We start from the raw sequence: 14297 nt of genomic DNA, 5'->3' as shown, positions 1-14297 counted from the left end.
TCACCTGTTAAATGTTCTGGTATAAAGTTGACTTGAGAATCTGAAAGTTGAGTCATGGGGAGTGTGGGGCCCAGAATTGGCTGCCTGTCCGGCTGGCCTCTTTCTGAGGTTTTAGATCCTTGTTACCGATACTGGTTCTTCCCTTTCCAGTCTGAAAACCAGTCTCCTTGGCAGAATAGATGGTAACCAAATGTCCAGACTTCTGCAGGGGAAAGTGCGGTTTTGTGAGTAAGACATGAAATCTGTAACGGGAGTAAACAGACGATGGAGCGAAAGAGATCGTGTATCATGTCTCACGGAGCAGGTAGGCGGTAGGAACCACGCTGAGTATTTCACGTACGAGGGGTTTCTGCTCAAATGGGGGTTGGGGGGCTGAAGGAACCAGCATGGAAGCCGGAATCATCTAGAGGGTAGGAACTCAAGGAAGAGGCTGCTGCCTGCAGGGGTGCGGGGCAGAAGGAAGGGGCGGTACTAAAAGCCCCATGCGGTCAGAGGAGAGGAGAGGAGAGGAGAGGCTGTCCTGGGCCGTGCCCACCTGCAGGGATGCTTTGAGCTGGGACACCAGGTGCCCGAGCTCCCGGAAGGGTGGAGGCGGGACGCAGCGACAGCACCCTTTTCTTCCCTCTGCCTTTGTTTCCGCTCTTGGAACATAACCAGAAGCCCGAGCGATGCAGATTTTGGAGTCCCGTCCCAGAGCCACCAAGCAGACGCAGAGGGTGGGGCTGGAGCGGAGACGAGGTCGTCGTCCTGCCTCAACGCGAAGGCCGTAGTGCGCGTCGATTGCTGGTTCCAGAGGCTGTGGCCTGGGGGTCGTTTTGGGGTGGTGGCCAGCTCTCTGGTGTGTGTGCACCAAGTAGTGGCTCCTGGCAGGGGCCGTGTCCGCACTGAGGCCGGTGTCCCGTGGTCGGCAAGGGGGGCTCGGGGGCAACAGTTGTGTCTGATCATTTCCCAAAGGCAAGTTGGATCGGTTTGAGATTCGTGTGCCTTTTCCAGGTCAGAGCGACAGGTCACGACATCCGAGGTCTTGTTCTGGGTCCTCTCCCAGCCCCCTGGGTCTGTGTGGGTCTGGAGCTGTCTGGGCAAGGGGGCCAGGGAGAACAGATGCCGGGTGGAAGGGGGGATGAGGGGTCTGGGGCATGTCGGCTTGGACATCGAGGAGGCAGCTGGGTGTGTGCGTCTGGGACTCAGGAGAGTGATTTGGGGCTGGAGCTGCTAATTTGGGTGCTTGGTGGTAAGTGAACCTTTGAGAGTGTGCAGAAGTTTCCAAGGGTGTGAGAAGAGGTGAGGGGAAAGTTGAAACCCGACCTTGCAGGACCCGCAGCATTTTCAAGGCAAGAGGAGCTCGCAGAGGCAGGAGGGACCATCCTAACAGGAAGCTCTCCTTGTGCCCCTCATCTCGGGTGTTTACTTCTTTGAATGGTAACGGAATGCACCCGCAACCGCCACGGCGTAAGGTCCGACCCCAAGGCGTTAGCTCATAGGGACGGTCTCCCCCACACCACACCTGCCACGGCATGACGTGGGCAGCACACGCCTCAGCATCTCCCCTCGCCACAGGGCCGGTGGGGGCAGGTGCGGGCCTAGGTGGGCCTCATCGTCACATGCGGGCTGGACCTGGCTTGGGTGTTGCTCAGGCTCCGTGGCCGCACGAGTGCTCCCACCTTGATTTGGCTCCCGAGTTCAGTGCGACCCACTGATTTTCTTTTCCTGCGTTGTCATTGCAGCTGTTTCTGAGAAAAGCAGAATTACTAAGTTTTCTGAGTCAATCTCCGTTTCGCAAAGAAGAGGCAAAACATATGCAGGCTCTAAAGTCGGTTTTGAGATCCCAGAGTGGTCTCTTCCTGATTAAAGAGTCCAAGGAAGCCTATTGTGTGGCTGGCGGAAAAAGCCTGTGGGGGCTAGAACAAGAACAAGTGGGAAACTATTTTTTTTAGTGTTTTGTTTTATTTTTGAGAGAGAGAGAGAGAGAGAGAGTGCGCAAGCAGAGGAGGGGCAGAGAGAGAGGGAGACACAGAATCCGAAGGAGGCTCCAGGCTCTGAGCCGTCAGCACAGAGCCCGACACGGGGCTCGAACTCACGAACCGTGAGATCATGACCTGAGTCAAAGTCGGACGCTTAACCGACTGAGCCACCCAGGTGCCCCGAAAAACTATTTTTTACAGAGCTTAACTAATTACCTTTTCCCCTCAATCATAAGAGATGTTCAGCATTTTAAGAGAAGCTGATATACCCACATATGAATTTGTATGACAAATAGAAGGGCGATTTTTGGACCATTAACACCCTTTCATTTTTTTTAGCAAAGGATTCTTCAATGACACTTTTAAGCCTCTAAAGTGAATTTAGAATGTGTTTTGAATGATGAAAACCAGGTTTACATGCAATTCAGGGACACATCCTGGAGAGGAAGTACAGTTGTGAAATGTTGAGCAAGGCCGCGGAAGTTTTCATAGGAAGGAAGAGAATGCAGTGTTCGTTTCTACCTTTCTTTTTCTCTTATCAGCATCTCAAAATAGAGCGACCATACATTTTATTGTTACTGTTTCTTTGCTACTACATCAATGACAGTTCACTTGATTTTAGCCCTGTAGCCTTGGGCTAAGGCTATATATACTTATGTATATACTTATGTATTTATTTATAGAGCGTTTGCACGCCAGGAGCGGGGGAGGGGCAGGGAGAGAGGGAGAGAGAAAATCTCAAGCAGGCTCCAGGCTGTCAACGCAGAGCCTGATGTGGGGCTTGATCTCATGAACCGTGAAGTCATGAGCTCAGCCAAAACCAAGGGTCCAACGCTCAACTGACCGAGCCACCCAGGCGCCCCCCCAAACAAATGAGTATTTTAAGGTGCCCGTCCTTGGAGGAGTTTGGAAGGGCAGGGCTCATGGGAGGGTTTGCTGAGAGGTGCAGGGTGGGTGCCCAGGAGAGGGGCAGAACATGTTGAAATAGAGTTGGGAAGGAAGGTCCTGAATGGCACATGTAGGACCTCAACTGAGGGTGCCCTGTGATGGGTGTGGATCCCAAGCCATTCCAGACGGCGCTGTTTCCTAACCTGAAGTTTGGAGTTAGGAATGAGTTCACATCCTCAGTTTTGGGGAAACTTCTACGAAATCCTGGAGATGTTCTGGCCTTCCTCACTAGGTGCAGACCCAGCCTTAATTTATGCATCTGGGATGGCCTATGTTTTGTTTTTGCCATTATTCTTCTCATCCCTCACTGGCCTCAAATCTCCAAAAACAGCTGACTGTGAAGTCCGAAAAGATTGTCTTCCCGGCTACGAGAGCCACGTGCTGGCAAAAGCAACAGCGGCCCCCAGAGATCACCAAAACCCTCCGGCAGTGGACCGGGAAGGCCAGAGTTGGTGCCCAGCAGTGTTCAATGTAACCAAACAGCAGAGGTCGGAGGGCGTGACCAAGGCCATAGAAAGTGATCATACTACACAGAGGATGTCTTCTCTGCCTGTTGGGAAGCTATACTTAAGTCTGCCTTTTTTTTTTTTAATGTTTGTTTATTTTTGAGAGAGAGAGAGAGAGAGAATCCCAAGCAGGTGCTGCATTGTCCACCCAGGGCCCAACTCACGGGGCTCAAACTCACGAACCGTTGAGATCATGAGCTGAGCCAAAGTCCGATGCTTCACTGACTGAGCCACCCATGTGCCCCAAGCCTGGCTTTTCTGAGAGTCTCGGGGAGTGAGGCAGGGGAAGGTGGCAGTGGGTCACATGCACCGGTCGGGAGCTCTGAAGGGCCTCTGTGGCCCCAGAGGCTTTCATTTGCAAGGTGGTAGGTGAATCAGCTTTTTCTCCCCAAAGCTTCAACACATCCAAGTTGCTTACCTACTGGCCGTTTTCTGTAAAAAAAATCTGGGTTCTGTATTCTTTGTCGTTCCGTTACGAAGGATGTCTCTTCCCATGTCCAAAGAGAAATTGTGTAGCTACGTGCCTTTCACTGGTTATTTCTGTTCAGCTGTTTTCTTTTCATAGGAGGAATTTTTCAAAAAGCTTTTTGGGATTACATCCCATATAACTCGTGTACAGTGATGCAGATAAAATCATAAATTACTAATTCTATGCTTTTTTTTCTTTTTTACTAAAGTTTACTAAAATAATAGGTTTGCTTTCCTTTAGTGAATAGTCATGATTTTCTCTTATTACCATCTAGCAACTCTGTGATGAGATTTTTTTTTTTTTAATCTTTTTAACTTCACTGAAGGTCTCCAGGCCAGGAGATCACATGTTTTAGAGATCTTATGGTTATTTCCTTGCTATCATTCAGGGCCCGATTTCCCTGGACTTTAATTGGAGACAAGTGTCACTAATAGAAATTCAAACAATATCGTTAACGTGCCCTTGAGTGCATTTTGGGGCAGTGGTCTGTGGTCAGGAGTCAGGACAGACCTGTGTGGTATGCACTGTTCTGCTGGTGGGGACACCATGACGAATTAGGCAGGCACAGTCTTGTTTCCAGGGATCTCAGAGGCCATTGCGAGAGGCTAGCACGTCATAAACTGCTGTGTGGGGTGATAAGGGGTGATAAGGGCTGCGTTAGCACTTACTGTATTTTGGTTTTGGTTTATTTAAATCCAAGTTAGTTAACATATAGTGTAATAATGGTTTCAGGAGTAGAATTTAGTGATTCGTCACTTACATATAATACCCAGTGGGGCGCCTGGGTGGCCCAGTCGGTTAAGCGTCTGACTTCGGTTCAGGTCATGATCTCGCGGTTCGTGAGTTTGAGCCCCGCGTTGGGGTTTGTGCTGACAGCTTGGAGCCTGGAACCTGCTTCGGATTCTGGGTCTCCCTCTCTCTCTGCCTCTCCCCCACTTGCACTCTGTATCTTTCTCTCTAAAAAAATAAACATTAAGAAGTTTTTAACACCCGGCACTCCTCCCGACAGTTGCCCTCCTTAATGCCCATCTCCCAGCTAGCCCATCCCCCTACCCACCTCCCCTCCAGCAACCCTCAGTTTGTTCTGTTTGCCTCCCTCTCTGTTTTTATCTTATTTTTCCTTCCCTTCCCCTGTGTTTATCTGTTTTGTTTCTTAAATTCCACATATGAGTGAAGTCATATATTTGTCTTTGTCTGACTTATTTCACTTAGCATAATATACTCTGGTTCCATCCACATTGTTGAAATGGCAAGATCTCATTCTTTTTGATCCCCGAGTAGTATTCCATTGTGTATATACCACATTTTCTTTATCCATTCGTCACTTGTTGGACATTTGGGCTCTTTCCACAATTTGGCTATTGTTGATAGCGCTGCTATAAACATTGGGGTGCGTGTGCCCCCTTCGAATCAGCATTTTTGTATCCTTTGGATAAACACCTAGTGGTACAATTGCTGGGTCATAGGGAGCCCTTATTGTGTTAAGGGGACCCACAGGAGGGGCCCCCAGCTAGGTCTCAGTGATGCAAGCCGGCTGGGTCCAAGAGCCCTGGGCCCTCAGGACCAGCCAAGAGGGTTCTTGGCTTTGCACAGGATAGAAATAAAGTGTGAGCTGAGGGGAAGTGAGGACAGGTTATTGAAGTCACAGAGAGAGTGTAGATATAGACAGGGCACCCGGGAGACTCAGAAAGACCAGAAGAAGGAGTCTCATCTTTGTGTGGGCTCTGGGGTTTTTATTGAGGATGTGGCCCTTCTCAGGCATCCACAAACAAAGGTGTCCTCCATAAGTCACTTGTGCCCTGGAACCAGGGGTCTTGGTGAGTCGGTGGTCTTGGAAAACCAAGAGTCGTCCTGAAGTTCATGATGACTCTGCCCGGTCACTCCTTATATGTTGCCTGTTGTGCTGGAGGACTGCAAAGAAACTCCGTGACCTTTATGAGGAGGACATCCATATCTGTTCTATGCGGCGTGTGTGTGGCAGGGGCATAGTCCTGGCAAGAACAGAGCAGGAAAAGGAGAAACAAAAGCAGGTTTTCATGGGGTCCCTTTAGTTTTCCCTGTCTTATCAGGAGGCAGGCCACACATGGCAGTGACACTTGAGCTGAGCCTTGAAGTTTCGCTGGGTGGGAAAAGGCTTGTGGATAATGGAAGCAGCATGTACAAAGGCAGGAAACAACAGGCTACTTTGGGGCGCCAGGGTGGCTCGGTCGGTTGAGTGTCTGACTTTGGCTCAGGTTGTCCTCTTGCGGTTCGTGAATTTGAGCCCTGAATCAGGCTCTGCAGCTGGTGGTGTGGAGCCCGCTTGGGATTCTCTCTCTCTCTCCCTCTCTCTCTCTCTCTCTCTCTCTCTCCCTCTTCCCCTTCTCCGCTTGGGCCCTCTCTCTCGCTCTCTCTCAAACTTAAAAAGAACACGGTGCTTCTATGTGACTCAGAGTTTAGGAATGGAGGAGTGTGGGGTGCTTATGGGGAGTGGCAGTGAATGAGACTGGAGAGAGGTGGGTGGCGGCCAGATCACGGAGGGCATGGTATGGTGTGTTTAGGAGTATGGGTTTTCTTTTAAAGGCAACAGGGGCCACTGAGTCAGTCTGGGGGGTGACATTACCTGGTTGGTGTTTTAGATATCTCACGGGCAGCCGGTGGAGGGGAAATGGAGGAGCCCGTTTGGGAGGCTGTTAGAATAGTTTGGGGGCGAGGTGATGGTGGCCTGACTGAGGATGCCTTCAAGGGGATGGAGAGAAAGAAATGGAATTGGTGGCTGATTAAGCGGCACGGTTGGGGGGAGAAAGCGTGGGACAAGTGAGAGGGAAGACAGATTGGTAGCATTTCGGCAGCTGCTCACTTTCATTTCTACGAGACACATGCGTGCACGCACGCACACGCACGCTCGTTTTTCTGGGAGTCCCTTAGAGTTTCTGTAAAGTCTATGACAACTTCATCAGATTCCAGACTTTATCAACTGTGTGAATGGTGGTTCCACCAGTTGAGAAAGGGATATGGGCCAAGAAGTCAATTGGAAGAACAGAATGATGAGTCTGTTAATTTTTAAATTGTGTGTTTGAGGTGTCTTTGGAATATCCAGAGAAAATGTCTGGCAGACACTTGGGGTGTGAAAAGAATTGAAGTTTAGGAAAGAAGTTTGGGCTGGAGATATAGATTTCCAAGTCAGCAGCATATATAGGCTGATCTAGATGGGTAAACCCATGGGAATGGGTTGAAAAACCTGGGAAGATCCTGTAGGGCAAGAGAGGCAAGAGAGAGAGGGATGGCCGAGGCCTAATCACGGTCGAGTAACACAAAATCATGAAAGTACTTAAAGAGTGGGGAGTAAGGGGAGAACACTTAGGCCACGGAGGCCAAGAAAAGGGAGACTTTCCAACAAAGAACGGTCAGTAGGGTCCGAATGAAGGCAGGCCATGTAAGCGAAGCGCTGAGATTTATTTGGGGGATTTAGAAATTAGAAGATCCCTGAAGAGAACAGTTTAACTGGAGCCAGATTGTAAACTGCACCGATTAGGAACAAGTTTGGCTGCAAGTAACCCCAGCCACGTACAGATCTGGGTTTATTTTATTCAGATAATGCCAAGTCCAGAGGCGGGCGGCTGCTGGTGTGTGTGTTCAGCCGCTTAATGATACCACGGCTGCAGTTCTTAAAGCCTTTTCCTTGTAGTCCCTACTGGCTGCTGCAGCCTCGGACACCGGGGCTCAAGGCCGGAAGAAGGAAGAGGGAGTGTCACCGCAACAGCTCACCTTTACACCAGAGTTTCCTGGAACCGCCCCCCTCCCTCCAGCGCACGTCCGCTCGGGTCTCATTGGCCCTATCGGGTCACGTGATGAGCTGTGGTCGCGAGGGATGCTGGGAGAGCGGGGGGCCCGGACGGCACCTGCCGCCTAGGGATCCTCCGCCCGGCCTGGGCGCGTTGCCACCTGGAGCGAAGCCCGGGCGCCGCGGGCACCGGCGACGGAGGGAACCGAGCGGGCGGCCGGCAGCGCGGTGCTGGCCCTGGCGGGCGGGGACGGGACGGGCCCGTGGGAAGACGGGGATGATCCGCGTGAAGGCTCCCGAAGAAGCGGTTCTGGGAAGTAAGGGCTAGACTGGCAGCGTGCGGGGAATGCAGGGAAACGGTGCACGGTTCCGTGGTAGGACGCGAAAGGCGTGAGGACGGTGAACGTTGATTCCGGGGAGCGGGAGACGTTGAAGAGCCACCGTTGGTTTTCACAGCCTGGGCCGTCCGCCGTGAGATGGGGGTCGGGGGAGCCTGTGCTTCGCTTCGCCTTCGTCCGGGGGCCTCGGCGGCCTAGGAAGGAGTGCACACAGGTTGCGGGTGTGGACGTGTATCCCCCTAAAGCTGTCCACCCCCAGCCTCCACGTGTTCCCTTGTGAAGGCCGCTGCTTACGCGTGGCACACGGGGTCAGCCTGGCCGAGAGATCTTGCAGGCCCCTGTGAGCATCGCAGCCCGAAGGGTGCCTGGAGCGGGGCTTCCCCCCTAGCCCGGCCGGGGCCCACCTCAGCCGGTCCATTGCCATCCGGGAGGGTGCGCCCCCGTTTTTCTCTCTGAGCCTCCTTCCCCAGAGCTGCTGGCCCCCAGGATTTGGAATGTGCGGTGGGAGAAGGGGACAGTGGGGCGGGGGAGCTTCTGGGTGTTGTGGACGATGCACATGCCTCTTGTTGGTCCCTGACGGGTGCTCAGAGCAGACTTCCTTCACTCCTGGGCCTCTCTGGTTGGTGTTGGCTTGACCCCTGCCAGGAATGCACTTTTTTAATGCTGGTGGCACTAGCCCGCTTTTTCAAGATCCTCATGGGGAGGGTCCCTTAAAAATATTTTTTGTTTATGTTTATTTATGTTTGAGAGAGATGGAGTGCGAGTGGGGGAGGTGCAGAGAGAGAGACACACACACACAGAATCCGAAGCAGGCTCCAGGCTCTGAGCTGTCAGCACGGAGCCTGACGTGGGGATGGAAGTCATGAACCGGGAAATCATGACCGGAGCTGAAGTCGGACGCTTAACCGACGACTGAGCCACCCAAGTGCCAGGGAGGGTCCTTTTAATACCACCAGCCCCACTTCTGGCCCCAGGGTGTGCTGACCTTTGATCTGCCCTGAGTTTGGGCCTTCGGTTACTTCCCAGAACAGCAGTATCTCTTCTCTCTTCCTCATGTTAGCACAGGACAAGGGACTCTGGACCTTTTCTTCTGTCTCTGGGTTTTTAAAAAATCCATAAATTAGTTGACCTGCTAATGCAACTCGCAGGGGCTCCATGAAGACTAAGAAAAACCGACAGGGAAAAGCCACTTGACTTTATAAAAAGAAATTAATTTTTTTTCCAGGATAAAGAGTTCTAAACATGAGTATCAGAAAAAATCCTTCCCTTAGTCTTTCCTCAGTAACATTAAGTGCCAGAAAATACTATAGCTTGCAACATCTCCAAAGTATTGAGGAGGGAATAGATTGACCTCCAAATATTGTATGTAGCTTGGTGCCTAGAGGACACTCCAGTGTTTTCTGTTGAATGAATTCCAGAATGCAAAGGTCTCTTCTTTGGGGTGGTTGTAAATAAACATGTATAACTTATTGTTACTTTTGTAAACAGAAATGTGTGTGTGTGTGTGTGTGTGTGTGTGTGTGTGTGTGTGTGTGTGTTTAAATTAGGTAAGAGGTGGGAAAAACTATCCCTACTATTAACAGTGATTATACCTGGGAGTAGGGGGACTTTTGCCCCTTAATTCTTGCACATAAGTCAGATTTCAATTGATAATGTTTTAAATTTTGTATTTCTCATTATTGTTTTAATTTTACAAAATGCCATCTACATAAAAGAGCGCTATCATAGGTCAGGGCCTAGTTATGCAATTTTAAAATTCAAAACAAGGGGTTCCTACTTACTCATTAAAAGAAACACACAGGTGTATCATTTGTGGCAGAACTCTCTTTAGACCGACATTTATTGGTGAGCGTTAGGAATAAAACATTCTCAGCATCAACTTCCTACCTCCTTTTGAAGGTGGTGAAATTTTCCTAGGATGACCCAGGTGGCTTGATAAGAATGAAATACTTTTTTTCCAGCCAGACTGTTTCATGTGGTTCAAAACGTATTATCTCATCTGATCTTTTGTAACTCCCCTCAAGAGCTATTTGATCCTGTCCTCATGAGGTGTTCGCCTACTTAGGTCAATGCAAAGGGTTCATAACAGAGCAAATCAAAAGAAAGGAAGAAAGGAAAAGAGTAACTTCCTCCCGAAGTCCCAGTGGAACTCTGGGCTCCAAAGTGGGCCTGTCTGTGGTCTGGACCCCATGCACAGGGCCCCAGAAAGAGAGCAGCCTTCTTGATTAATTACATTCCTGAAAGACTCTGCCTTAACCGTGCAGGGTCTTTTACAAAGGAAATCCTGCAAGATCACGTTTTGCTCTGAAAGGGATCAAACACAGAATACAGGCTAGAATCCAACTTTTGAAAAGGTCAGACTCATAGAGCCTTATAGCTAATGATCATTGGATTGGGTACATGTGAGCAAACTTTTAAAGAAACATAATGACATTTATGGGGAAAAAATGTCAATCTCATCCATCAGTTCTAATTGAAAATGGCCAAAGAAATATAAAAATGGATGGAAACCGGCATCAGTGCTGGAAATAGAGAAGTCCTCCATTTATATGTCTTCAGCTTGGAGGAAATTCTGCCCAACAGAATGCAGACTTTCTCGTTGGCCAAATCATAGCTGTCTCTTCTGAGAAAAAGCGAGGGTGTGCAGAAAATGAGTCGAAGAGATTCTGGTACACTCTGCTCTTAGTGATAGCCTCCAATTTCTAGGAGTGGAGCTGACAGGGTCAGCCTCTGAACTTACTGGGAACATTTACTCCAGTCAGAACCCCTTTCCCCATGGTGGGTCCACAATGTAGAATCAGCTTCTGTAGGGAGCCCAAAGTCAAGCCTGGCCTGAGGACAGCAGGCCTTCCTGATAGAATGGGCGGGATGCCCAGAAGGGGGGTGGTCCTGGGCACACAGCTAAGAGGAGTCGAGCGAAACTTCTTTCTCCTTCCCATCTCTTGTTGGGTTTTGCTGTAGATTCTGGGACACATTTCCTTGACTCTGTCTTCCCAATAAGCAATTCATATTTCAGCTTTGTCTATTCTGTGCTCACCCTTTTTTTTTTTTGAGGTTTTTTTTTTACCCCATTTTAATAGCTCCTTTTTTCATTGGAGCCTTTTCTTGTTTTATGTATACAGTAACTTCTCAAATATCTCTGTGGGTGTTAATGAGAAGTTTTAGAAGTTCCCCTCTGCACCTTGATCATCTCTGCTTCCTTTGGGTCATAAACTTTCCTCTTTGACACTTCCCCTCATGCCCCTAGTTTTCCTTAAATTTCCACGATTCCTGGCCATTGGTTGATAAGAATGAGGGACACTGTCCAACACTTAGGTAGTTGGCTTAAGTTTTGTCTATTTGTATATTGGCAGACAGTGGAAGGACTGAGTGTTGGGTGGGTGTGGCAACCAGTGGGCTTCATGCTAGAGTGAGGGCCACAGGACAGCAGACAAGAAGGCTGGAGAAAAGGGTTTTACCCTGGAAATGGAGTTCTTCTATTCTTGGGCAGTACTGCCTCTCTATGTTTCCCCTGGTATCTGTTGGGATGTTTGGAAGGATCTCTTGCATCTCTCAGGTCTTTATACCCACTTTGGGGCCCAACAATTAGAGCAGTCCACTCTCTTTAGGTTGCAGGTTCAGGACAGACACCCTAGCTGCCTGTTTCTCAGTGGTAATATGGTTTATATTTAAGAACCATATTCTTAAATGGTTCATGTTTAAGAAGACTTAACAATGTCAGATGCTTCCCATACATTAACCCTTATGAGATAGTTACTATCATTATTTTATCCGTATCTTGCAGATAAGGAACTGGAGACACAGAGAGCTTCCCTAATTTGCCTGGAGTTACCTCTCTAGTTAGCAATTTGAGCCAAGATGGTGTAACTTCAGATCCTGCCCTCGCGTATAGAGGTGGGCACAGAGATGGGGCTGGAGGGGCTCCATTGGTCCTTATTGCTTTCTGTACAGTTCTTTTATCGTGTCTCTTGCTGATCTCCCAGGGGCTCACTCTCTTCTTTTCATGTTTACGTTATTTAGAGTTGGAATTTCTCTGTACAGTAGTCCCCCTCCCTGCCCCCATCTGTCGTTTTACTTCCCGTGGTTTCAGTTACCCGTGGTTCGCTCTCCATAATTTCAGTTACCCGCTGTTTCATTTATCCGTGGTCAGCCATGGTCCTCAAGCTGGTGATCCTCCTTCTGACATATTGTCAGCGGGTCACTAGTAGCCTGATGCTGCGTCAAGTGCCTACGTCATTCACCTCCCTTGATCTCATCATGTAGGCATTGTATCCTCTCACGTCATCACAAGAAGGGTGAGTACAGAACAGTGAGATACTTTGAGACAGAGAGACAAACCACATGCACGTAACTTTCATTACAGCTTAGTGTACCTGTTCTGTCTTATTATTAGTTGCTGTGACCTCTTACTGTGCCTAGCTTATGAATTACATTTTACTGTAGGTATATATGTATAGGAAAAAAAGTAACATATATAGGTTTTGGTACTGTCTGTGGTTTCAGGCATCCGCTGGGGGTCTTGGAATGTACCCCTGCAGAGAAGGGGAGACGACTGCATGGGCTTTGGGCTTGGGAGCGGGTTTCTATGGTGTAGGTATTGCCCTGTTGCTTCCTAAGCTCTCTGGTCCCATCTGCTGTCTGTCTTCTGGGCATTTGTCACCATTTATGACCTACTGCTGGCACCGTTTTTGTTTCTCAGCCCTGTTATGTATGTGTCAGATGCCTCTCTCTCTTTCTGTATCTTTACAAGTTCATATAAAGGTATTTGGTACAGGGGCGCCTGGGTGGCTCAGTCAGTTAAGCGTCTGACTTTGGATCAGGTCATGATCTCGCGGTTCGTGAGTTCGAGCCCCGCGTCAGGCTCTGCTGACAGCTCAGCCTGGAGCCTGCTTCAGATTCTGTGTCTGCCTCTCTCTCTGCCCCTCCCCTACTCATGCTCTGTCTCTGTCTCTCAAAAAGGAATAAACGTTAAAAAAAAATTAAAAAAAAAAAAGTATTTGGTACAGTGGAGTGGAAGATGTGTATATTCAGTCCACGATCTTGATTCCACGTCTGATAGTTCCTTCCTGTATGTATTTTCTCTCCCTCCTTCCCCTTGGCGAGATGAATGAATTTCTTTATTATGCTGCCCTAATAATTAAATCTGAAGTAGCAGCATTTAGGGTACAGAGGACACAGTCACCATATAATAGCCCCTGGGGCTTTTTTTGTTCTTTTGAATATAGATTATTAGGTTCTGTATGGTTAAGTCATGATTCGACTGAGCAGAGACTTCCAGATGCGGATAGTCAGATGTGAATGTTATTTCTACTGGTCAGATGCAAGAGCAAGAGACAGGCCAGCATTGTTTGTTAAGCTTCCTTAGAGACAAATCAATCATGGGAAGTGTGATGGGCGCACGCATTGAGAACACCGAATGCAGGGTTCACGGGAGGGTGTGCTTCAACATTTTCTACTGAAATCAAAACACATGCAAGGAAGTGACAGGTCCTGTGGGTGCCACTTGCTCTGTTGTGACAAAGCGAGCACATTCATGGAACCAGTTCTAGATACAGAATATTACTAGCACCCCAGGGAGCTCCCTTTTATCATAACTTAAAGGTAACTACTACACTTTTATCACCACGAATCAGCCTTTTCTGTGTTTAAATTTTATATGAATGCAATGATACAGGATGTTCCCCTTTTATTTCTGAACGTTTCATAATCAGAATCACACGGCACGAGAGTGTTCCATGAGAGTGTTCCGTGGTACGTCTGGAATCTACCTATGTGTCGCACGCGGAAGGAGTACTTCCTCCTTTTTAATTGCGATACAGTATTGCATTTCTAGAAGTAGCTGTGATCTATTCACTCTACCATCATTTAGGTGGTTTTGGGTTATTGTGAGTAATACTGCTTGTATCTGAATTTTGGTTACTTATAAGGTATTTCTTTCGGGCCTTTACCTAGGAGTGGAATTACTGAGTCGTAAGAGTATGGCTTCTTATATATTCAGTTATAGTAGACTCTATAGTAGACCGTTTTCCCAAGTTGCGACACCAATGTAAACTCCCTCCAGTGGCGTAGGAGTGTTCCTTCCGGTTGCCCCGTTAACCCTTGGAAAAACTTGTGTTATTGTTGTTTTAAAATAATTTTAGTTACTCCGGTAACGATGAAGTGTCATCTTCTTGTGGTTTAACTTGCATTTTCATGGATGATCGTGAGACGAAAATGTTTTCGTAGGCCTGTTGCCTGTTTGGATACCCCCCCCACCCTTTGTGAAGTTGCTTCCACAAGGCTTTTTTTTTTTTTTTTTGCCCATGCTAAAAA

General features: G+C 48.5%; 1 protein-coding gene across 10 annotated transcripts in view; it reads left to right on the top strand.

Annotated features, from left to right (window-relative positions):
* Positions 1–14297, top strand: part of SH3GL3 (SH3 domain containing GRB2 like 3, endophilin A3) — a 131390-nt gene that overhangs the window by 55939 nt on the left and 61154 nt on the right. For 5 of the 10 annotated variants that reach the window (XM_042940857.1, XM_042940859.1, XM_042940848.1 and 2 more), the window contains exon 2: positions 151–304. The exons of 2 other annotated variants lie outside the window; for them this stretch is intronic. In XM_042940857.1, coding sequence (XP_042796791.1) covers positions 236–304 — 69 coding nt within the window. In that variant the 5' untranslated portion in view covers positions 151–235. Of the gene's footprint in view, positions 1–150; positions 305–7772; positions 7965–11793; positions 11880–14297 lie in introns of those variants that run through there. 3 more of the 10 variants (XM_042940850.1, XM_042940852.1, XM_042940855.1) reach the window with 3 other exon arrangements.

This window comes from Panthera leo, chromosome B3, assembly GCF_018350215.1.
Source record: "Panthera leo isolate Ple1 chromosome B3, P.leo_Ple1_pat1.1, whole genome shotgun sequence".
In the NCBI taxonomy this organism is placed as follows: Eukaryota; Metazoa; Chordata; class Mammalia; order Carnivora; family Felidae; genus Panthera; species Panthera leo.
Note: the sequence above shows the minus strand (reverse complement) of the source record. Positions and strands in the feature narration are given on the sequence as shown.